General features: G+C 43.6%; 1 protein-coding gene across 1 annotated transcript; it reads right to left on the minus strand.

The window, feature by feature from the left end:
• Positions 1-1,634: 1,634 nt before the first annotated feature.
• On the minus strand, positions 1,635-22,612 carry SHMT1 (serine hydroxymethyltransferase 1). Its single transcript, XM_007941463.2, has 11 exons — positions 22,517-22,612; positions 20,587-20,732; positions 13,439-13,554; positions 12,929-13,089; positions 11,126-11,207; positions 10,458-10,670; positions 8,837-8,953; positions 6,599-6,721; positions 2,908-3,024; positions 2,214-2,324; positions 1,635-1,807 (listed from the first exon to the last, which is right to left on the minus strand). The coding sequence occupies exons 1-11, from the start codon at positions 22,610-22,612 to the stop codon at positions 1,635-1,637; spliced, it is 1,455 nt and encodes a 484-aa protein (XP_007939654.1).
• Positions 22,613-23,100: the final 488 nt, after the last annotated feature.

Genomic DNA, 23,100 nt, shown 5'->3' on the forward strand with positions numbered 1-23,100 from the left:
TTTTGGCAGCGTAACAGCCCCCAAATTGCAGGCTGAGATGTAGCCTGGCACATCCTGTACACCTTTGTGGTTACAGCATCTGCCTTGTCCCCACAGGAGTGAAAACCAAGAGTGGCTAGGCCTAGTGTACAGGATGGCACTAGGAGGCAGGGCTCCAGGGTACCCCTATCACCAACTAGTCCACTGGGTTGGTGAACATGCCAAGGTTGGGTCAGTAAATGCTGCCTTCAAGGTTACAGTGAAAAGCAGTCTGTGATTAACTCGTATATTATTTTTTTAGAAAGCTATTTTAATATTGCATGTTGCTCTGTCCATGTTATGACTGTCACCATGCAAGCAGCAGCAGTTCTCACAGTAGCTGATGGGAGTTGTTCAACTGATGTGTGTGGTACCATTTTATAGGTGTTGCTAAACAAAAATTTAACCAGAGTAAATGCCAAATAAATAGTATGAGAAGTGTACTTTTTAAAAAATTAATTTATTTGAGTTTGGATATTTTTGAAATATGAAAAACTGGATGTATTTTTAAAGTTATGATTCCTGTAGACATTCTGTGATTAAAAACTTACTGTGCTTATTAGAAGTGGTCATCCAAGTTTTGCACTTCAGCTTTGTGAGAAATAAAGTGTCTTTGGGAAGGTGATGTTTGGTTTCCTGATTACAGGAGGGACTTGGCACTTTTGGCTACCAACTGACTCTCAAACCTGGGATGCTGAGGAGGGTGGTGGTGGTTCTGGGGCATTTCAGCTGGTGTGGAGGACAAAGGAGACCAAAAACACAATATCCTCTCAGCTACTGACAGTAGCCCTCCCACCTATTGGGTAGCACCTTGTATGGGCTTGTCTGATTTATAATTCTGGTTTAAAGCACACAGCAGAAGTGTCTGAAAAACTTCCCTCTTAAAATGGTCAAAATTCTGTTTTGCTTTTGGCATCCCACTGGGTAACAAAACATTAAGAATGGGCAGCTTTTACAAGGTATTAACTTTGGTTTTTTTTTTTTTTTTTTTGTCTGCTGCAGCAATTCAGGGGAAAGCCCAATAACTATCAGAAAAGGCTGAGTCTAATAGTTTTGCCCTACAACATTGTCCATCCAAATGAATTAAGGCTAAAATGGCCAAACAGTATTTCATTTTTCTACAGTAATTAGGGGCAGCTGTATGAGAAAGGCAGTGGCTAAAGTATTTGACTGCAAACCAAAAGATCAGTGATATGAACTCACCAGCTGTTTCGTGGGAGAAAGATGAAGCAGTCTGTTTCTGTGAAGATTTACAGTCTTGGAAATCCTATGGGACAGTTCTAGTCTGCCCTATAGGATTGCTGTGAGTTGGAATCAACTCAGTGGCAGTGGGTTTGGTTTTGGTTTTTGGTGTGAGAAAGTGTAGTTCAAACTGAAACCCCTTAACAGCCTGTCCCAGAATCACTAACAGTGGGCTTTAAAGACACTTGATTTGTGGTACATGAGAAGGTGGAAAAAAAAAAAAAATATATATATATATATGGAAGGAACCCTCTCCAAGGGCACAGAGACAAAAGGAGTCCCTGCTTGGGCAGCTCTTCTCTAGCCCCAAAGCAAGAGGTTCCTTGATGGTGCCTGCCCTCCTAGCTCTGTACAGGAGTGAGTGGGCAGCCCTTTTAGAAGTCAGGCATGCCAGGCAGAGGGAAGAGGGAAGCAAAATTCTCTACATCCTCCCGAAGAGCCCTGATGGCGCTCTGGTGCTTCTCATCGTCTGCTAGCTTCTCCTTGAATTCCTTCAGAGTGGCCTTCGCCCCAACATCTTTCTGAATCTGCAGCGTCAGCTCTATCCCTGTGCAGACAGGATACAAATAAACATCTTGACTAGCAGAGAGGTGATGCCACTCCATTGAAGCCATAAACCATGGGGCAGAGGAGAGAGAATCATGGCTCTAGACTCACTAAGGAGAACAGGGGTCTGAGTCCAAAGCACAACTGTCAAAATGTCCCCAAGAGCTGGTGAATGCAATACACCTACAGATATTAATGTTTACTTTAGCAAGGACAGCAGGACAAATGTATAAGCCCCTCAGACAGAATGGTTTGCTGAAGTGGTATTTTGCTGTCTCCTGTCCCCAACACTTGGCCTTGAGACAGATATGTCCCTTATTGGCTGGGGTGTTTCTAAACCATCCATGATTACAATCACAGCTTTCAGGTACCCAATAAAGTATGGCAAACCAAAATTTTATTCTTACCTCTGTGAATAAAGTGGGCTACTTGTTGGAACTCTTTTTCCAAAAGTCCTCGGGATGTCAGTGCTGGGGTCCCCAGTCTCAGTCCGCTGGGCCGCAGTGCACTTTTGTCACCTTCAAGATCAATGGGGCTCTGTCTCTAACCCATACCCGACTCACAACCAAACATTTTCAAATACACTTGGACAATATAGAATTGGCCTATGGGTACTGGATTGGTCTAGCTAGAGTACTACTGACTCAAAAACTAGGGGCACAGCCCAAGGCACCACAGATGAGGGAAAATCACATTTTGGCCCCTCATTTTTAGAGTAAGCCACGTAGTATTCTGTTACATGGTCTTTCTTCTAAAGATGAAGCTAAAATCTGGCTGGGCCTAGGATGTATCTCCAACAATTTTATTAATACAACCCATTGTGCCCAAGAGATCCCTGCTTCACTCACCTAAATATACGTGCTCCTACAAGTACCTCAGTACCTTCCACTCCCTGCTGGAGGGACCAGGAAAGAGTCTGGATTCAGTACCCACCCAGGATAGTATCTATCCCTTCAGGTCGCCTGATGTCTATCCTCAATACAAAGCATGTTGCCCCACCCCCCCCAAAAAAAAAACAAAAAAAAACCCACAGATACAGCTTGGCCCAGAAAAGAGGCAGATAGGAAATGGAAGGAAGAGAAGGCCAAGGAAGAGTCTCACCTGGGCAGGTGTTCTTGTTGCAGGCAATAGAACAGGCTTCTAGCACCTTCTCAGCCCTTGCACCATCAGTGCCTTTGGAACGGAGATCCACAAGGATCAAATGGTTGTCAGAACCACCTGGAAATAAAGTTGGATATGTAGAAAATGCAGAAAGCGGAGTGGAGGAATGGGCAGAGAGTGAAGGAGGCTACAGCAGATAAGGTCAAGGAAGTAAACATACCCACCACATGCTCTTGAAGAATTTTAGCTCCTGCTAGAAAAATGAGGCAGTGGGGGTTCAGTGGTAAAATTCTTATTTATTTATTTATTTTGTTGTGATTTGGGTGAAAGTTTACAGAGCAAATTCACTTTCCATACAGCAGCTCACACACATTTTGTCTCATGACGTTGACTACAATTTACCCCAATGCAACAGCTCCCCTCCCACTTCCTTCCCCAGTTACCTCTTCCCTGTGTCCCTTCCCTCCATGTACTCCTGCCCCCTATGTCCCTGTGCATACACAGCCCTTCTATTCTCCCATGATTGTTCTCTCCAAGGAGTGTATCTACCTCAGGTAAATGTTCACCTCATATGCCTGCCTTTTGTTTGGCTGGAAGCCACAGCCAAACCCTGAAGCAAAAATCTTCCAGACCTAAAGGGCAGCTAGGGGCCATAGTCTCAGTGGTTCCACCAGGCTCTATGAGACCAGCAAACATGGTCCCTTTTATTTTTTTCCCCCCAAATGATTTTGAGTTTTTTTCCACATTGTTCTCCTACTCTATCCAGGATCTCCTACATAGACCCCCCTCCGAGTGGTTGTCAGTGGTAGCTGGCCATCATCTAGTTCTTCTGGTCTCACCGTCATATAGGCTGAGGACTGCATGGTATACCAGTCTCTTGGACTAATTGTTTCCATGAATCTTTGGTTTTCTTCATTCTTCTTTGCTCTGGACGAGGAGAGACCCATCATTGCATCTAGATGGTTGCTTGCAAGCTTTTAAGATCCCACTCACTACTCACCAAAGTAGGAAGTGGAACAATGTTTCGTGTAGTGTGTTATGCCAATTGAGCTTGATGTCCCCTGCGACTATGGTCCCAAGTCCACTGGTTCAACTACTCGCTCCCTCTGGGTAGCTGGCTGTGACCGAGAAGTGACTACAACCTTGTCCCTTGTCAGCTCTACGTACCTGGGAATTCTTACAGAACATACAAATACTCTTGTAGAACCATTGTCTGCCAACCCTATATGTGGTCTTAGGCACCCCGCCCCCACATGTTGTTATGTGCCGTTAAGTCGGCCCCAACTCACAGCGACCCCTCCTTGGGTTTCCGAGGCAGTATCACTACAGAAGTAGATTGCCCCATCTTTCTTCCAAGGAGTGGCTGGTGGGTTTGAACTGCCAGCCTTCTGATAGCAGTCAAGTGCCTTAGGCACTATGCTATCAGAGCTCCCCGCCTCCACAGACATACCTAATAGTTCAGCCTGTCCACCCATCTATCCACCCATATAGCCATGTTTGCCTTCACTGACAGTGCAGTACTGTATGTGAAAAAGGGTTCATCTTTGTTGTCTGTACCTCCCCATGCCTTCCTCTTCCTCAATGCCACCATGTTGATCACTCACATTTGGTACATTGCGATTCTCTTTACTCAAATCAATACTTGTCTCTAACTATCTAACAGTGTTCCATACTCACCCCTCCCACCCCTGGAAACCAACAAAAAAAAATTTCCTTCCCTATATAAACCTTTCATTGACTTTTTTTACAATAACAGACTAATGCGATATCTGTCCTTCTGTGATTGACTTATTGTGCTCAGCATAATGTGCTCCAGTGGTAGAATTTTTATCTTCCATTTGGAGATCTAGGTTTAATTCCCAGCCAAGGCACCTCATATGCAGCCACCACCCCATCGGTCACTGGAGGCTTGTGTGTTGCTATCATGCTGAACAGGTTTCAGTGGAGCTTCCAGACAAAGATAGACTAGGAAAAAAGGCCTGGCAATCTACATCCAAAAATCAGCCTATGAAAACCCTATGAATCACAATGGTCTGATTTGCAACCGCTCATGGAGATGGCGCAGAACCAAGCAGCATTTCAGTTGTGTATGGGGTTTCTGAGTTGGGGGCTAACTCGATAGCAGCTAACAAGAGTAGCTGAAGAAAAAGATGCCCCAGGAGCTAAGAATTTGAAAGAAAGGGCAGGGACTTTAAAAAGGAGATAACCGATCATATGGAGAAGGGATGTGAAGCTGATGGGTAAAATGTGCACTGTAGCAAGAGCATACCAGAAAGGCCTGTTTCCTCCCAGATTATAATTGGCAATTTCCTAAGAGTCTGAAATCAGTTAAAGGCTACCTGCGAGGCTTATCTGGGGAATGCGGCAGCTACCCTCTCTGAGCACACCCTCACCTGGCCAGCCACTGTGCTTGCCTGCCACATATTTGATCCTTTCTCCTGTAAGGTGAATAGATGATGATACTCTGGAACCGGCCCGTAGTCATGCAGGGTTTCAACCACATTTTGGCCTGCTTTCTGAGTCCCTGGATCTTTCCACTTTAAACTCTGTTAAACTAGGGCTCTTGACCAGGGGACAACAGTACTCTTGCTTTGGTCACGGGGTGTGCTTCAGAGATGACCAGGATGCAGCGGAACTCAATCAGTAGCTTAGCTCTGGACCTCCTGGCCCAGTGTATTAAGTCTCGGCTCTATGCTATGTGGCTGCAGTCAAGCAGCTCAACATTTTGGATCCTCAGATGGCTATTTGCAAAAAAGACCAATAGTTCACAAGGTTGTCAGGAAGTCTAAATAAGATATTGTATATTGTATCTGACAAAGTGCCAGGCATGGTGCCAGAACTCACAAACATGGCTGCTGTTATTACCACTGTTACCTGCTCTATTGCACTGGACCATGTTCATAGGGAGCAGAGTGAACAAAGATAAAGTGACTAGAGTGACAGCAGGCTTGGGAGGGCACATAGGTGGGAGACTTTCTCTCCAAGTCACCAGGGGCTACCAAAGCTGTTACTGGATACCTAGGGTGGGAGGGAGTTTGCTTTACTTCCTTACAACTCAAAGTGTACATCAGTCAGCACTTTGATACACACAAGCTTTGGTTCCAGCAACATCAGTATTACCTGGCATCTGTTTAGAAATGCAGAGCCTTGGGTCCCCAACCCCAGAAACTACATTTTAACCACAGCCCAGGTGACTCATGTATATGTCCAAGCTTGAGAAACAAAGACCTGGGATCCTCTATGCCCTTACCCTTAAGACAAGACCTTTCCTTTAGAAAGTGTGAGGCACTTCCGTACGAGTCATGCCTTGTTCCAAACCCTAGCCCTATCACATACTGTGTGGCCTTTAACTTCTCTGAATCTCAAGACCCCTATATCGTATGTAAGTATGTACTTATCTCTTAAAGCCAAGTAACAAATAGCAGCTGCCATGACTATCATCATGGTACCCAGAGAAGGTGGCCAGCACTGTGTGAGAAAGGGGGAAACCACACAGGAGGCTCTCCAGCCTGAGGGTATGCTGACTTCCGTGGTGTCCCAAGCCCATACCCAGCTATAGCAGAAGAGCCCAGGCTACTGCCCCATGGGCCACCCCATGCTGGGATGAATGGGGGCATCAGGTTTAATGCCCCCACAGGAGAAAGGTCACCTGTGGGCCAGCCATGCAACAAAACACTGCTTCTGTTAGTACCTGTTACTATGTTGTAGCCGAGCTCCATCAGGGCCTGGGTCAGGGCCCTGCAGTTGGCCACAACCTGGTGCTGATAAGCTCTGAACTCTGGAGTCATGGCTTGCTTCAGGGCCACAGCAACCCCTGGGTGGTAGGAGAGAACATGTCAGGAAAACAGGACAAGAATCAAGAGATACCACCAATCAGAAAAAAATATGCTTCTATTCTGTTGCTTTTCAATGTCACCAAAGGGCAGTGAATTACATTTGTTTTCTCATAAAATGGTAATTTTTCTAATCCTGGAGCTCTGGTAGCATAGTGGCTAAGACACTTGCCTGCTAACCAGACGGCTGGCGGTTCAAACCCACCAGCCACTCCTCGGAAGGAAGGTTGGGCAATCCTGCTTCCATAGTGATACTGCCTCAGAAACCCAAGGAGGGGTCACTATGAGTCGGGTTTGACTTGATGGCACATAACAACAACAACATAATTGTTGGGCTAAACTTCCAGCTCTTCATTGGAGAAGCCTCCTCTCTCTGAGGAACTGCCCTTTTTTTTTTTAATGTACTCTTCTTAATCTTCCAGTTTTAAAAATTTTATTGTGGTAAAATAGATATAACAAAAAGTATGTCATTTTAACTGTTTTTAAGAGTACAATTCAGTGACATTAATTACATTCACCATGTTGGACAACCATCACCACTGTCTTTTTCAAAAATCTTTTTATTACCTGAAATACAAACTCTGCTCCTTAAGCAAAAACTTCCATTCCTACACATCCCAGCCCTGGTAACCAATAAACTTGTTTCTCTATATATTTGCCTACTCTGGATATTTCATCATGTAAGTGGGATCATACACTATTATTCTTTTATGTCTGACTTATTTCATGTGACAAAATGTTGTGGCATTTGTGTCAGAACTTCATTTGTCTTTATGGCTGAGTGGCATTCCACTGTATGGATGGACTACATTTTGTTTATCATTCATTTGTTGACAGACAAGTGGGCTTTGTCCACCTCCTCAATATTGTGAACACTGCTCTAATGAATGATGGTGTAGAGGAACTGCTTGTGAGGTTACTTTTTCCCCAAGCATGGAAGTTTACTGCTAATAAGATTCCCACAGATAAAGCTGTTCTTGGGCAAGATGAGTTAATAATCCCTTTTCACTCTGATGAAAGAAACGGATTACTTAACTGCCAAATAATGCAGCTTTCTCAGATCTCAGTCCATGAGCAGTGCAATCCTGTTCTACTCTGCACCATTCAGACCACCTTTGGAATCTTGCGCTTGATTCTGAGTGCCACTTATCAAACCAAAACCAAACCCACCACACCACTGAGTCAATTCTGACTGATAGCAACCCTACAGAACAGAGTAGAACTACTAATAGTAGGGTTTCCCAGGCTGTAAAACTTTACAGAAGCAGACTGCTTCATCTTTCTGTTGTAGAGCAGCTAGTGGGTTCGAACTGCTGACCTTTTAGTTAGCAGCCAAATGCTTTAACCACTGGGCCACCAGAGGTCCCTGAATGCCACTTAAAAGACAGAAAACTGGAGGATAATGAAAAAGAAGACATGGCCTGAGGTTGGCACAGATGTCTCAAATCCCATTCTTCACTGCTTCCCCCAGTTCCCTCTTACAGACTAATGCTTTCCTGGAGAAAGGTCACACATTTGTCAGTGCTCCTCAGATGAATAAATTTCATCACTTGCTTTCTCCCAAAGAAGACAGGGGATAACCCCAAGAAGGTCAGAGCATTTCCTAAGCCACTTGCACAAACGTAGGAGACCATGGCAACAAGACACCCAGGTGACAGTGGAGCCAGACCCAGGAGTCAGTGATGTGAGAGGTAACACCTTTCAGGGGAGAGGTGCCTTGTCCGAACACAACTGCCTCAGGTGTGGACATACTCTCACACTCTGTGCCTTCTTCTCGTTGTCATGTCTCTTCCACATACTTTAAGGCCCCTACCCTGACCCACAGCCTTGCCTAGCAGTGGCTATATGTATGGAGCGGACATTATCTCCCTCTTGTCCCTACTTTTCACCAATCACAATTATGCCCCTCTTCTCTGTTGGCAGTTTCTGGGTAGGTATACTCCCATCACACACTTGGTGTAAAGTGGGATAGGAATTAAGCGTCATGGAATGAGCCGGGGTCGGGAAAGCCATTAGATGGCACGATGGCCATACAGCTGAAGGTGCATTCTCAGAAAGCCTACAAGGGCTTTGGCAGTGGGCTTAGGGCATTTTACCAGCAATGGCATGGTTATGGGGACCTCCCTGGAGGCCTGGGAAGACAGCGGTGTTGATGAGTGACTCCAGGTTGTACATAATCTCTTTGCCAGTCTTGGGATCCACACTGCGTACTCCTAGGTGAAGAAAAAACTTTAGAATAGAACCTCAATAGGCTGTATCCCCTCTGTTCTTCTCTCTACTTAAACTCAGACCCAGACTAGTTCAAGTTCCCATGAGAGCAGAGGTGAGGAGTTGAGCACACAGCTGGCCTCTATTCCCTGTGGCCAAGAGAACCAGTTCCCAATGCCACAGAATAGAGGGCCCTTCCCTTCTTGACTAGTGTCCTCACTCTTGGGAATGAGATATTGGGATGACCCTGCAACACTGGTCTCAGCATCTCAGCTGGACACTTGTTTTCCTTGCTAGCATCTCGTCTTAATACATGACTGCAACCAGGCTTTAGAAAGTTAAAGGCTAAAAATGTCCTTCACTGAGACTGGAACAGAGACGATGCCTTGGGTATATTTCCCTAAAATAATGTCCAAGATGGCTATCTTCCAAGATGATGAATTTGAAGGACACAAGTCATTTGGCTAGATAAGGAGAATAAAGTTCCTCTCTGTGAAAAAGTAGGTAATAGTAACAAGAAGTATCTACCACTAACATCTTATCTAGAGCTCCTTGTGAGTCAGGAACTGCCATCAGCACTTTACAATAGAAGAAAAGAAAGGTGCTATTATTATAATACTCCCCATTTGGAGATGAGGAGATGAGGTGTGGGGAGGATGTACAATGGCCCTAGGCCACTGGCCAAGCAAGGCCTAGCTGGGAGTCACTTCAGCTGTCTGGCTTCACTTATAAAATCCACACATAATGGAACAAGGGAGACTATTTCCAGGCATGTGGGAAGAGCCTTAGAAACAGGTCATCAGATGTGTGCTTGGAGGCATCAGGACCCCTAGAAGCAGAATAGGCGAGTGGGAGTATCTAGCAATAGGGGCTGAGAAAAGAGCCAAGAGTGATCTATCACTACAGGGCTGGTTTCTCTTTTGACTCAGGTTCATTTGTAAGGTCTAACTATGGGCTGAATGAGGATCTAATTACTAATTAGGCTTTCTGAAGGTGATATTCCTCAAGTAAGGTGAGAGCCTAGATGGGGGTTTTAAGCATTTCACAAATAGAAAAGAACTCACTAAAATTACTACTCTAGAACTATGGCTTATACATCAGTGCCTTATAGTTTGGTTACTGTGAATCTTTCTCTTGAAGAAACATGCTAGAGCACAGCAAGTTCACCAAAATCATGGCTCCATGGTGAGCACTGCCTGGCTTTACTGTGCACACCATCTTCCCATTCAAACACCATCTGCCTCTCATGGCAAGGACTAGATGAAAAAGGCACAGCATAGTACAGACACATATCAGTTCCCTTCCTCTTTTCCTAAGACACAGAAGGAATGATGGGAGAGCTGTGGCACAGGGCTTCCTTCTAGAGTCCGTTCTGTAAAACCTGTTATTCCTGGCTAGATCTTTAAGGGTTCCAAGGTCAGAGTTTGTCTCAGTTCCCTAAACCATATGTAAATTCCCCAAGGAGAAAGAGAAACCACCCATTTGCACCCAGACCCACAGGAAGCACACCTTTCCTGTAGAAGATCATGCCAGCCCGGCAGCCTCGTAGGGTCTTGTGGGTTGTGGTGGATACCACGTGGCAGTGTTCAAAAGGGGAGGGGACCACGCCGGCTGCCACCAGCCCACTGATATGTGCCATGTCTGCCATGAGGTATGCCCCATTATCATCAGCAATCTTCCTCAGTCGGGTGTAGTCCAGGTTTCGGGAGTAGCAGCTGATGCCTGAAAGGGGACAACACTATCATGTCAGAGAGGGCTGTGACCAGTGGATGTGCAGATGGACACCAGACACGCAGATCTGAAAGCCTGGAACTGTCCCCACCAAAATCTTTGAGAACAGAAATGGAGCAGTGCTAAAGACTACAATATTGACCCACCCCTTCAATGTCTTGGTGGTTGGACAGCTCTCACTAGTATCATCACCCCTGACTAATACTGATGTTGGTGCGCACATACATTTGTCCTTTCAGCTGTTACTCCACATCTGAATTTCAAGGTACTTACATAGAGTTTGGTTCCCTGTCGAAAGAAATGTTACTTAGACTAAGAAGCTCTGCAATCCAGGGCAGAAATGACAATATGCTACGACAGGACAGGAAGCATCTTTGTATGTAAATTTTGTCAAAGGCAAATGGGATCTGCTAATGAATAAGGCTGCCTTTAGCCCAGCGAGTCACCTGCAATAATCAGCTTCGGGTGGAAAAGGCGGGCATTCTCCTCCAGTTGGTCGTAGTTGATGTAGCCAGTGTCTGGGTTTACCTGTGGGAGGCAAAACTACGGTTGAGCCTCCTCTCTCTAGCCACTCTGTGCCTACCCTCCTTGACTTTGAGTCAGCTGTCAAGGATATGATGACTTCTCCCAAGTCCTTGGGTGGTACAAACAGTTAATTTCCTTGGCTACTAATCAAAAGACTGGAGGTTTGAGTCTACCTAAAGGTGCCTCAGAAGAAAGGCCTGGCAATCTAATTTTGAAAAAACAAAACAAAAAACCAGCCATTAAAAACCCTATGAAGCACAGTTCTACTCTGACATATGTGGGGTCACAGTGATTTGGTATCAACTAGACAGCAACTGGTTACTATTGTTACATGCTTCAAAATGCATCTTCAAGATGAGTTTTGGCCAGTGATGGTACCTGAACTGAAAACATCAAGGCTTTCAGTGAAAAGAAATGAAATATCATTTGTATACCAAAGAGCACATATGCTGTTGTAAGAACTGAGATAGAGGCTGAGTAAAAATCAAACTATCAACAGAATGCAACAAAGACACCTGAAAGCCAAAAACAGAACACATCAGCAAATAACACCGTGTCTACTGTTCACCACTGTTCTTATGGTGGGAAAGACTAAATGAATCAGAACAGAACACCTGACAATAAAGAGGGCCCAAAGCTTCCCAGACATGATGCTGAATCACCTTGTGCACTAACTAGACAACAGACAAATATGCAAGAACCTCTTCTCTGTTCATCATCCCAAATCTTCATAGACAAGTTATCATGATTCCCAGGAGCCCTCAAATTCCATTACACACTCTAAAATACACTGTTTTTATGGACAGGGCCTCAGGCAGCCCTGGGCACTGTTTTGATAGTTGTTGTTATAGTACTCAAGTCAATTCTGACTCATGGTGACCCCATGTGTACAGAGTAGAACTGTACTCTGTAGGGCTTTCAAGGCTGTGACCTCTTAAAAGCAGATCACCAGGCCTGTCTCCCAAGATGACTCCAAGTGGGTATGAAATGCCAACCTTTGGGATAACAATTGAGTGCTTAACTGCACTACCCAGACACTGGTTACATACTGTGCATATTGCTGATATGGGTTACATCTAGTGGAGGGTAGGTCTAGGCAGTGGGGGCAGCAAGAGTGCAGGGGTCTAGACTGTGATTGCTATAGCTACCATCTACAGGTGCATGGAGGTGGAGGAGGAGGAGAGGCAAGCTGTGTTGCCCTGTTCTAATCTCCGTGGCTACAGGGGCTCCCCTAACTGGCTGTGGAGGGCTGTGGCTGATGTCCAGGGTGCTAGTATTGGTGCCAGAGCCACGGATGTTGCTGATTTTATAGCTGTGGGCCTGCTGGGATTCTGAGCAGGGCTGCAGCTGGGGGAGGGTGGTACCTGCAGTGGTAGTACCTGTTGCAGGGGTGAGGGTGGGTATCCAGATGCAGTTGACTTAGTGGTTGGAACTGTTATCTTGGTTGTTACCACCCCAGTAGTTGTGCAGCAGGTGCCATCCCCAGTGTGGCTGAAACCTCCTTGATGGTTGCCTCAAGGCAGTCCCTCTGCCTCTGCATCCCAGTTGCCCCCCACTGAGCCCCAGGAGGCCCCTCTATTCAGGGGAGGAAAAGGAGAAAAGGGAACCTTGAGGACTTCTTGTATTGCCACATGAACAAAACACTCATTTCTGCAGGTACAGCCAGATACTGGGGTCTCCCAAGGAAACACACTAGAGTGCCATGGAAAGAGGCATGCACTGACCTTATAGGGCATAGACTCAAAGAAGATGGATGTGGCTGAGATCTTCTTCTTGTCAGTCATGAACCCATGGGTCAGGTGGCCCCCGTCGGGCAGGTCTAGGCCCATGATACGCCCATGGGGCTCTACTAGGGCAGTGTATACTGCAAAGTTGGCAGGGGAGCCTGAAACAGGTGGGTAAGAACATACAGTTACTTCTCCTGAGGTGCCATGTAGCCCCCACGGGCTTGGCAAGAACAGGTCCAGTCTCCAATATGGATGCCCAAGAAGGGGTTCCATGAACCCCAGGAGGGTCCCCTGCCCCATCTCCATGAGAATAAGTGAGGGGAGAGGGAACATTGGGAGAAAGAACTGCCAACTGCCAACTGCCAAGGAAAGGGGCAGTGCAGCTGGAAACCCATAGGCAAGGGATTGTGCCTGACTAGCAAGGGTTTGGCTTATTTTTCACTTTTGTTTATAGCCAGTTCTCTTGGTGGACATCAGCCCTGAGGGAATCTCAGAAGGTACATTTACCTGAATAGGGCTGGACATTGACACCCCAGCATTGGGGGTCCAGGTTATATGCCTGCAGTGCCCGCTTCTGGCAGAGAACCTCCAACTCATCAATGAACTCCGTTCCGCCATAATACCTGTGGAGGTGGGCAGGGAGCTCAGAGGGGTCCTGTACCAACACCATTCCTCTTCCCCTAGGTGCCCATGGTGCCATGTCAGAAGACCAGAGAGCTGTGACATTCTGAGCAATTACATCTTCATTTATAAAAGTAGATGTGTCTACTAATTGGGCACTTTAATGGTGAATGGTATGATAATGTGCATTAGACCTCAATAAAGCTGTTTTATAACATAAAATTTGCCATTTTTTTATATTTAATGCATTTTATTGAAATGTAATTTATGTACAGTGAAATACACAAAACTAAAGTGACATGGGTCAGTGCTTTTTTTTTTTTTTTTATGTTCCCTCCCTTCCCCTCCCCTCCTACCCCTGGCAACCAACCAACAAAGAAAGTTTCCCTGCATATATAAACCTTTCCTTGACCCTCCACAACAACAAACTAATACTATATTTGTCCTTCTGTGTTTGACTTATTTCCCTCAGCATAATGTCCTCCAAGTTCATCCATATTATGTGGTGTTTTGCAGACTCTACATTATTCTTTAGTGCTGCATAGCATTCCAGTATGTGTATGTACCATAGTTGGTCATACACTCTTCCGCTGATGGGCACGTAGGTTATTTCCATCTTTTTGCTATTGTAAATAGTAAATAGTAAATACTGCTGTGATGAACATGAGCAGGCATGTGTCTGTTCCTATCCTGGCTCTCACCTCTCTAGGATATATACCTAGTAATGGGACTGCTAGGTCAAATGGTATCTGCAATTCCAACTTTCTAAGCAATCTTTCCACAGTGGTGGTGTCACTTCACAGTCACACAAACAGTGTATGAGAGTCCCAATCTCTCCACATCCCCACAAGCATTTGTTATTTTCTGTCTCATTGAACCTTGCCATCAGTGCTGGGGTGAGATGGTATATCCCATTGTTGTTTTGATTTACATCTCTCTGATAGCCAATGATTGTGAGCATCTTTTCATGTATTAGCTGACCACCTGAATATCTTCTTTGGTGAAGTGTCTATTCATGTCTTCTCCCCATTTTTCAATTGGATTATTAATTCCTTTGGTATTGAGGCATTGGAGTTTTCCATCAATCTTAGAGATAAGTCCCTTGCCAGATATGTAATTATCAGCAAATTTGTTGCTGTCATTTTTGTCATGTGCTTTTTCATTGTGTTGATTTCTTTTTCCATATAATTTTCTATGCTGAGCTTGTTTTGTTTATGAATCATGTTATCACTTTTTTCATTGCTATTGTTTTAGTATTTGCTGAATATTTATGCTGGTCCTCTTTTTTATTTTGATGTGAAGGTTTATCATTTTCTTCAAGGTTACCCTGTGATTTATAGTTTTCTTCCCAAGTTTAGAACAGTTCGTTCTATCTTGTAGTTGTCTTGACTTCCCCACCATCTAGAAGTTCTGTAACGACACAGACTTTTTTTCCCTCTTTTTGGTATGTAGTTGTCCTCATGTGTTGGTTGGTGTCTCTGGTTCCTTGTTTACAATCTTGTAGGCTTATTTACTTTGGACACTTCCGTAGCTGGGTTGGTTTCTGGGTTATATCATCATGTGTGTTAATGGTCAGTTGTTGTTGGCTCTTGTTGCTTCTTTGTCCAAAGGGCTCCCTTTACCATCTCTCATAAGGTTGGTCTGGTCTTAACAAATTCCCATAATTTCTGCTTATCTGGAAATGTCCTAATTTCACCATCATATTTGAGGGACAATTTTGCTGGGTACATAATTCTTGGTTGGAAATTTTTCTCTTTCAGAGTTTTATAATCCCAATGTCTTTTTGCCTGCATGGTTTCTGTTGAGAAATCCGAGCTTAGTGTTATTGGTTGCCCCTTGTAGGTAACTTTTCGTTTTTCCCATGCTGCTCTCATGATTCTTTCTTTGTCTTTGGTTTTGGTGAGTTTGATGATGATATGTCTTGGTGTTTTTCTTTTGTGGTCTATCTTGTTTGGGGTTCATCAGACTTCCTGAATGGATATATTCTCATCTTTCATCATATCAGGGAAGTTCTCTTCCAACAAATCTTGGACAATTTTCTCAGTGGTTTTATTTTTCTCTTCCTGTCCTGGAATTCCAATGACACGTAGGTTATTCCTTTTGATGGTATCCCACATGAACTTTCTTCATTTTGTTTTGATCTTTTTTCTGATTGACCCCTTTCCAAAGAAGTATTCAGGTATTTGTCTTTAATCTTATCAATTCTGTCCTCCATTGTATCAATTCTACTCCTTTGCCCTTTCAATGTGTCATCTATTTCTGACAATTTAGTATTAATCTTCTGGATTTCTATCTGTAGATTTAGAATAATTTCTAATTTTTCATTTATTTTGTCATTTTGTTCTTGTATTTTCTTCCAAAATTCTCCTAGGCTTTTGTCTGTGTTTTCCTTAGTCTCTCAATCCTTTGAAGATACCTAAATATAATTCTTTTGAATTCCTTATCAGAGAGTTCCAATGCTATGTTTTCCTCAGGGATGTGTTTTGGGTCTGTATCCTGCTCCCTTGTTTCTCCTGCTTTACCTTGCTTCTTTGTGTGAACTGTGATGCTCTGTTGTCTCCAAGGCATTGTGACGTTTTTGTGTTTATATTTAATTGGTGATTATATGTTGGAGTGACTTGTCCACAATTTTAGTTTTTTTTGTTTTGTTTGTATGTTATCTATACAGGCAGGGTACTGTGCTGTGTTCCTCTATTCACTAGCTGACAGCACTTACACACTTACCACCTGTCTCCTTTCCTGTTGTCAGCTTCTCATATGTCTTTGTCAACCCTGGTAAACAGAGCCTGTTCTTAGGTCCCTGGAATCTGAATGAGAATCCTACCACTTTAAAATCCAAAATGGTTGCCACTTATAAACATTCAAAATGGCTGCGCCTTCAGTCACTTTAAATATCCAAAATGGCTGCCATGTGTAAACAATCAAAATGGCTGCGCCCTCCAGACAGCAGAAAATCCATAGCTTAGGGTGTCTCCCTCCTTACTGTTTCCCTTCCTTGTCATAGGCCACCAGAGCGGTTGTCAATTCTCAGGTCCCAGCACCACTTGGAAATATTCAGGCTGTTGGTCTCGTCAGAGTAGCTGGCAGTCCGCAGCTCCAACCATCTCTGTACTCAGTGTTTTCGTTCAGGTTTTTCCATTAGTTGGTGCCTAATCCACTTCTGTATAGTTCCTTTCAAAGCTCAGGGTTCCAGGATTATCTTCTGTATCTCTGTCAATTGGTTTTTCTTTTCTTTGTTGAAGAGGATCTGTGTCGCTTGTCTGCCAATTCCTCCATCTTACCAAAAGTCCCCCAAATTTGCCATTTTTAAGTGCACAGTTCAGTGACATCAATTACATTCACCATGTTGTACAAACATCACAATTACCTATTTCTGTAATTTTTTTCATTATCCCAAGCATAAACGCAGTGCTTAGTAAGCAATAGTTCTCCATCCCTTTCTCCCCCAAGCCTATGGGAACCACTAAAAACTTCAGTCTTTATGCATTTGCCTATTCTAGATTTAAGTGGGATCATCTAATATTTGTCTTCTGTGCCTAGCTTATTTCACTCAGCATGTTTCCAAAGTTCATCCGTGCTGTTACATGTATTAGAGCTTTATTCCTTATCAATGATGGATAGCTCACATTTTGTTTTTGCATTCATCTGTTGACAGACATTTGGATTGTTTCCACCTTCTGACTACTGTGAATAATGCTATGAATCCTGGTGTGTACAAGTATCTGTCTGAGTCCCTGCTTTTATTTTATTTAGTTTTCAATGAGAATTATATTTGGTTCAGTTAAATAATAAATAAAATCATAAAACGAGCCTTAAAAAGTGAGAGGGCTTTACTCAATCATCTGAAGGCCCCTCCCAACCTCTGGCCAATAAAAGATGGGTCTCCACAGGCTGGTGAGCAGCCATACTCAGGACAGCAGAATCACAGACAGCCTTATAGACTATATAGGGACAGGGTGGGATGGAGCGGGGGACACAAGATCAGGCCTCGATACTCCTGCCTGGCTCCATGGACTGAGCCAACTGCAGCAACAGGAAACTGTGCAAAGGGCTGGTGCTTCACAGTCACAGATGTAGTCAGTTCCTGGTTCTGCTACTCAAGTTTTGTGACTTAGTGCAGCCTCCTTAGCCTCTAAGAGGGGAGAACAATGCTGACCTGGAAGTAAAGCTGTGGAGTGAAAAGAGAGGATGTGTGTGATCATGCTCAGCCTAATGCTCAGAACACAGCATTCCAGTCATCAATTTAAGATGCCCTCAATTATAAAATGGCAGTTATTTTATTAGTCACTGAGAAGGCCAAGAGTACTGTCAATTAAATGATGACTTGCCATCAGCTAGAGTCCCTCCAGCTGGGTGGTACAAATGGTTAAGGTGCTCAGCTGCTAACTGAAAGGTTGGCAGTTTGAAACCACTCAGAGGAAAGGCCTGGTAATTTCCTTGCCAAAGGTCACAGTCATGAGAAATCTATGAAGTGGCATTCTATTCTGTAATATTCAAGGTTGCCACAAGTTGGAATGGACTCTATGGCAACTGGTTTGGTATTTTTAAAATATTTTTGGTTGGCATCAATTATAAGATGGATTCCAGTTTCAGAGATGTTGAAATGGGAAAAAGCAAGTGCTTTGGACTGATGATATTCAGCAAGTACTCAATTATTAAGTTAGAGCAGCTCCCCGCTGCTAAGTCTCTGATCTCACATGGAAATTCTGTTCTGAGCAAGATCGAGAAGCTGATTTTGGTCAGAGATGTAAATCATGTTCTTCAAATTAACCTTACGTGAAATAAGGTGGTTACTCCTCATTTGAGCAATCACAGAGGAGGAGAAATGCTACAAATGATTAAAGGATACGCTTAAATTTCAGCAGTGAAAATATGGCAATATTAACACCTTACTGGGCCCAGAAATCATCCACCTCACCTCTTTATAGACATATTCAGCGGGCCAGGTGAAAATCCCAGAAACTGTCACGGAGTGTTTACTATGAGATCAACTAGAAATATTGGAATCTCTTAGGCAGTTTGGGATTTGGTATCTGAGTCTGGATTCAAACGCTAGTTCTACCAGCATGAAGCCTGTGTGGTTTCCATGCTGTGTAATCTTAAGAAGTCACTTCATTTAGTGACTTTCAGCTTCCCCAGATTCAAAATATGAGAAATAGTACTACTTGCCTTACAGGTTTGCTGTGAGGATCAAGAGATACTAGTTGTGAAGACACCCAGTAAACTCTTCAAAGAACAATGCAAAAGTTAGTTGTTCACAGTGCTGTTGTTAGCTGCTGTCAAGTCAGCCCCCAAGTCATGCCAACCCTATGCACAGTGGAACAAAATTCTGCCCCAGATTGGACCATTGTGATCCATAAGGTTTTCACTGGCTGACTTTCGGAAGTAGAGCATCAGGCCTTTCTCCCTGGTCTCTCTTGGTCTAGAAGCTCCACTGAAACCTGTCTGGTAATACACAACATGCAAGCCTCCACTAATGGACAGATAGGTGGCTGTGCCTGAGGTGCACTGGCCAGGTGGATCCACCAAGTCTCTTGTGTGGAAGGTGAGAATTCTACTACTGAACCACACAGTTCAGTGTAGGAAAAAGACAATTTCTTCACCTTGATTCTCAGCCCTTCTACATAGTGCTTTGGAGATGTCTCAGGCTAAAATGGCAGTTTATACCCCAAGTATGATCCTTCCATGTCCCAATGACACAGATGAACAAATGAGCCAAAATTTTGTTGCATTCTGTATTTTTTGACTACTAACCAGAGGGTTGGTAGTTCAAGCCTACAAGCCACTCTAAGAAAGCAAGACTAGGCAGTCTACTTCCGTAAAGATTTACCACCTTGGAAACCTAAAGGGGGTTGTTGCTATGAGTTGGCATCGACTCAGTGGTATTAAGTTTGGTTTTGTTTTGTTTAAAGGACTGTAACAAACAAAAAGGAATATAATTTATCACAGTTCTCAGAGTGAGAGTTAACTAAAAATCACTAATGGATTTACACAATCCAACATTTATAATGCAGAGATGGTTCCCACTACTGCAGAGTCATCTTTCATTTCTTGGCTGTGGGATGTATCAACTCAGTGGGGCCTGGTTTTGAGTGGCTGAAGAGCTGGATGTAGTTATTCCCCATGATGAGACTGATATTCAACTCCATGGTAGAATCTATTGGAGCATCTGAGTAGCTACCTTAGGGATGTGGTCTGCTTCCAGTACATAAGCAGCAGCACTGAGAAAGGTCTCCTGAGCTTTTTGGCATGCTTGGATCCTGCATATAGCCGAGTTTTCATTCAGCAGCCTTCCATGTTTCCTGCCAATCTTGGCACTGTCTCTGGAGTTGAACTAGTGTCTTGCCATGTTGTTTGGTAATCTTGGAACTGTGCCATTTTATTTGTTGACCTTGAGTTTGTCAGTCTCAGCAGCCAACAGCTGCCCAAGTTAAGAGAAGCCTCCAGCTTCAGTGGATCGGGAGTAAGAAGCAGAGCTGAAGCCCAAGGTTGAGGGGCTTTCACTTAGTGCTGGCACTTTGAATTCAGACTTCTAGCCTTGTAAACTGGAAGAGAATAAACTCCTGTTTGTACAAGCCACTTTCCTGTGGTATTTTTTCTGTCAAAGAGGCACTAGAGATAACCAAAACAGACTTCTAGCCTCCAAAATTGTAACAGAATCAACTCCTGTTTGTTAAAGCCATACATTTGTGGTATGTCTGTTAATAATGGCACTAGAAGGCCAAAACATTGCCCACTCCTGATATCAATTCAATTATTCACATACAACAATTACCATCCATGGCATTACTCCAGAGCCTAGGTTTTCTCAATATAGAGGTCACACAATAGTCTAACAGCTCAGCACTCCTCTTAGACTAGCCTGTCATTCTACAAAGCTCTCAAGGGACTGGGAAATGTGAACATGAGCACTTATATCTGCTCCAAGAATACCAGTGGTATCATGTGCTGGGCATAATAAGAGTTACGTCAGAGAGCAGGAATGGAGTAGAAAGCCCCACATCTGAGCACCCAGTCTTGATACACTCACATACCTCTGGCCTGGGTACCCCTCAGAGTATTTGTTATTTAAGCAAGAGCCCAGGGCCTCCAAAACAGCTCGGCTGGCGAAATTCTCTGAGGCAATCAGCTCCAATCCAACCTTCTGCCGATTACTCTCCTTCTTAATGATGTTGTAAACCTTGTGAGAATAAAACAAACACTCAACATCTGGATTTTTAGTTTAAAATTTTGTTCTGATTAAAGCAACAATCTCCTATAAGAAATATTACTACAGATTCATATTTTGCCCTCAGAAGCTAACCATAACTTAAATAATCAAATTAAGAAGAGTCCCCTAACACTTAAGAAATAGCATAAATCTTTTAACAAATTTTACCATCAGGTAAAGAACTAACAGCAGACGCTGATTCAAGGAAAACAAAATGACTTCAAAGAAATGATTTTTAAAATAAGTATCCTGCCTGATTCTTAATTCTACACTACCTCATTTTTTAAAAAAAATTTTTATTGTGATTTGGGTGAAAGTTTATAAAGCAAATTAATTTACCATACAGAAGTTCACATATACTTTGTCTCATGACATTGTCTTCTATTTCTCACAATGCAATAGCTCTCTTTCTACTTCTTCCCCATAGTTCCTCTTCCCTGTGTCCTTTCCTTCCATGCATTCCTGCTCCCTGAGCTGTCTCCTTGTGCATACACAGCCCTTCTATTATCCCATGATTGAGCTCCTCCAAGGAGTGTATCTACCTAATGTAAATGTTCATGTCATACACCTGTCTTTTGTTTGGCTGGAAGCCACAGGAGCAGGTTCAATTCCAGACCTGAAGTGCAGCTAGGGGCTGGTCCCCTCCCCCTTTCTTTTTCTTTTTTTTTTTTTTTTATGATTTTGAGTTTTGTTCCACATTGTTCTTCCACTCTATCCAGGATAGATCCCCCTCCGAGTAGTTGACAGTAATAGCCAGGCACCATCTAGTTCTTCTGGTCTCATAGTCATATAGGCTGAGGATTGCATGGTGTACCAGTCCCTTGGACTAATTGTTTCCAAGTGTCTTTGGTTTTCTTCATTCTACTTTTTTCTGGAAGAGAAGAGACCCATTGTTGCATCTAGATGGCTGCTTGCAAGCTTTTAAGATCCCAGTCACTACTCACCAAAGCAGGATGTGGAACAATGTTTTTGCATAGTATGTTATGCCAAATGAGCTTGATGTCCCCTGCAACCATGCTCCTGAGCCCACAGGTCCAACTACTTGTTCCCTCTGGGTAGCTGGCTGTGGCCAAGAAGTCACCACAACCTTGTCCCTTGTCAGCTCTACTATATACTTGGACATTCTCACAGAATATACAAAAACACTTGTAAAAACACTGTCTGCCAACCCTATACATGGTCATGGGCACATTACCCCCTGCATAGACATACGTGATCATTCAGCCCGTCCACCCATCTATCCACCCGTGGATCAATGTTTGCCATCACTGACAATGCAGTACTTTGTGTGCAAAAGGGTTCATCTTCGTTGTCTGTACCTCCCATATACCTCTCTCTCTCTCTGTCTTCCTCTTCATAAATGCCACCGTGTTGATCACTCACATTTTACACTACCTTATTTTTATCCCTACATTTCTGCCTAGCAAAATGATGACTTCTAGCCATCTAGATATATTCTCTCTTGGCGTCTAGAAATACTCTCCTCTGAACTATAAGGAAGGGGTTAAATTTGATATCTCCTCTTTTCTCTTTCTCCATTCCTCCACAGCACTTGTACAGAGCTCTGCAGGTTGTGGGAATGCGTAGATATTTAAATTTGTTCTTAAAGGACTTCTAGCCACTTTGTTGACCTCTGCTTCTGAACCTGGCACTCATAAAATTACAAGGCTGTCCTTCATAAAGTTTATTCATGACTAGAACCAGAGATTTAAACAAAAGCCTCTAATTTAAAGAAACTGGCTAGGACACCCCACCTCAACATCATTGTCTTTCAGAGGCTCTGCCAGCATCTTATTATGCGAGGTCCAGAGGTCAGTATCCTGGTGAACACCATTGACAGGCGTTGCCATCACACTGGTTTAAAGTTGCCTAAAAATGAAAAACAATGTGTAGTTTTCAACATTAAACTGAGCCGAAGTTTGTCTCAACCTACCAATTCTCCTGAGTTGCTAAAGCACCAACCCATTTTGAAGCATTTTCCTAGAAATGCTTGGTAAACACAAGTGTGTTCTATTGCAAAACCATTCTGTGAAATGCCAGGATCCTCCTTGCTAAACACCTTTAATAATGAGAACAAACCCCTCTCTCCAAGTCCTGTTCACCTCACAACGCTCCTCCCCTAAGAGGCCATCCCAGTCAATCCATCCCAGTACGAGCACCACCATTCTTCTTAATAGCTTGCTTTGCCCTTGATCAAAGGTACTTGCCAACATTGCATTTATTATATATATAAAATTATTATGACATATAATGTATATAACTTTTCATGGTCACATCTTAACTCCTCAACAAAACTTAAGCTCCTTGAAGGCAATGACTGAATGTTACACTTTTTATT

The sequence above is a fragment of the Orycteropus afer genome, unplaced genomic scaffold, assembly GCF_000298275.1.
Source record: "Orycteropus afer afer isolate SDZICR_OR568_19922 unplaced genomic scaffold, OryAfe1.0 scaffold00080, whole genome shotgun sequence".
NCBI classification, from domain to species: Eukaryota; Metazoa; Chordata; class Mammalia; order Tubulidentata; family Orycteropodidae; genus Orycteropus; species Orycteropus afer.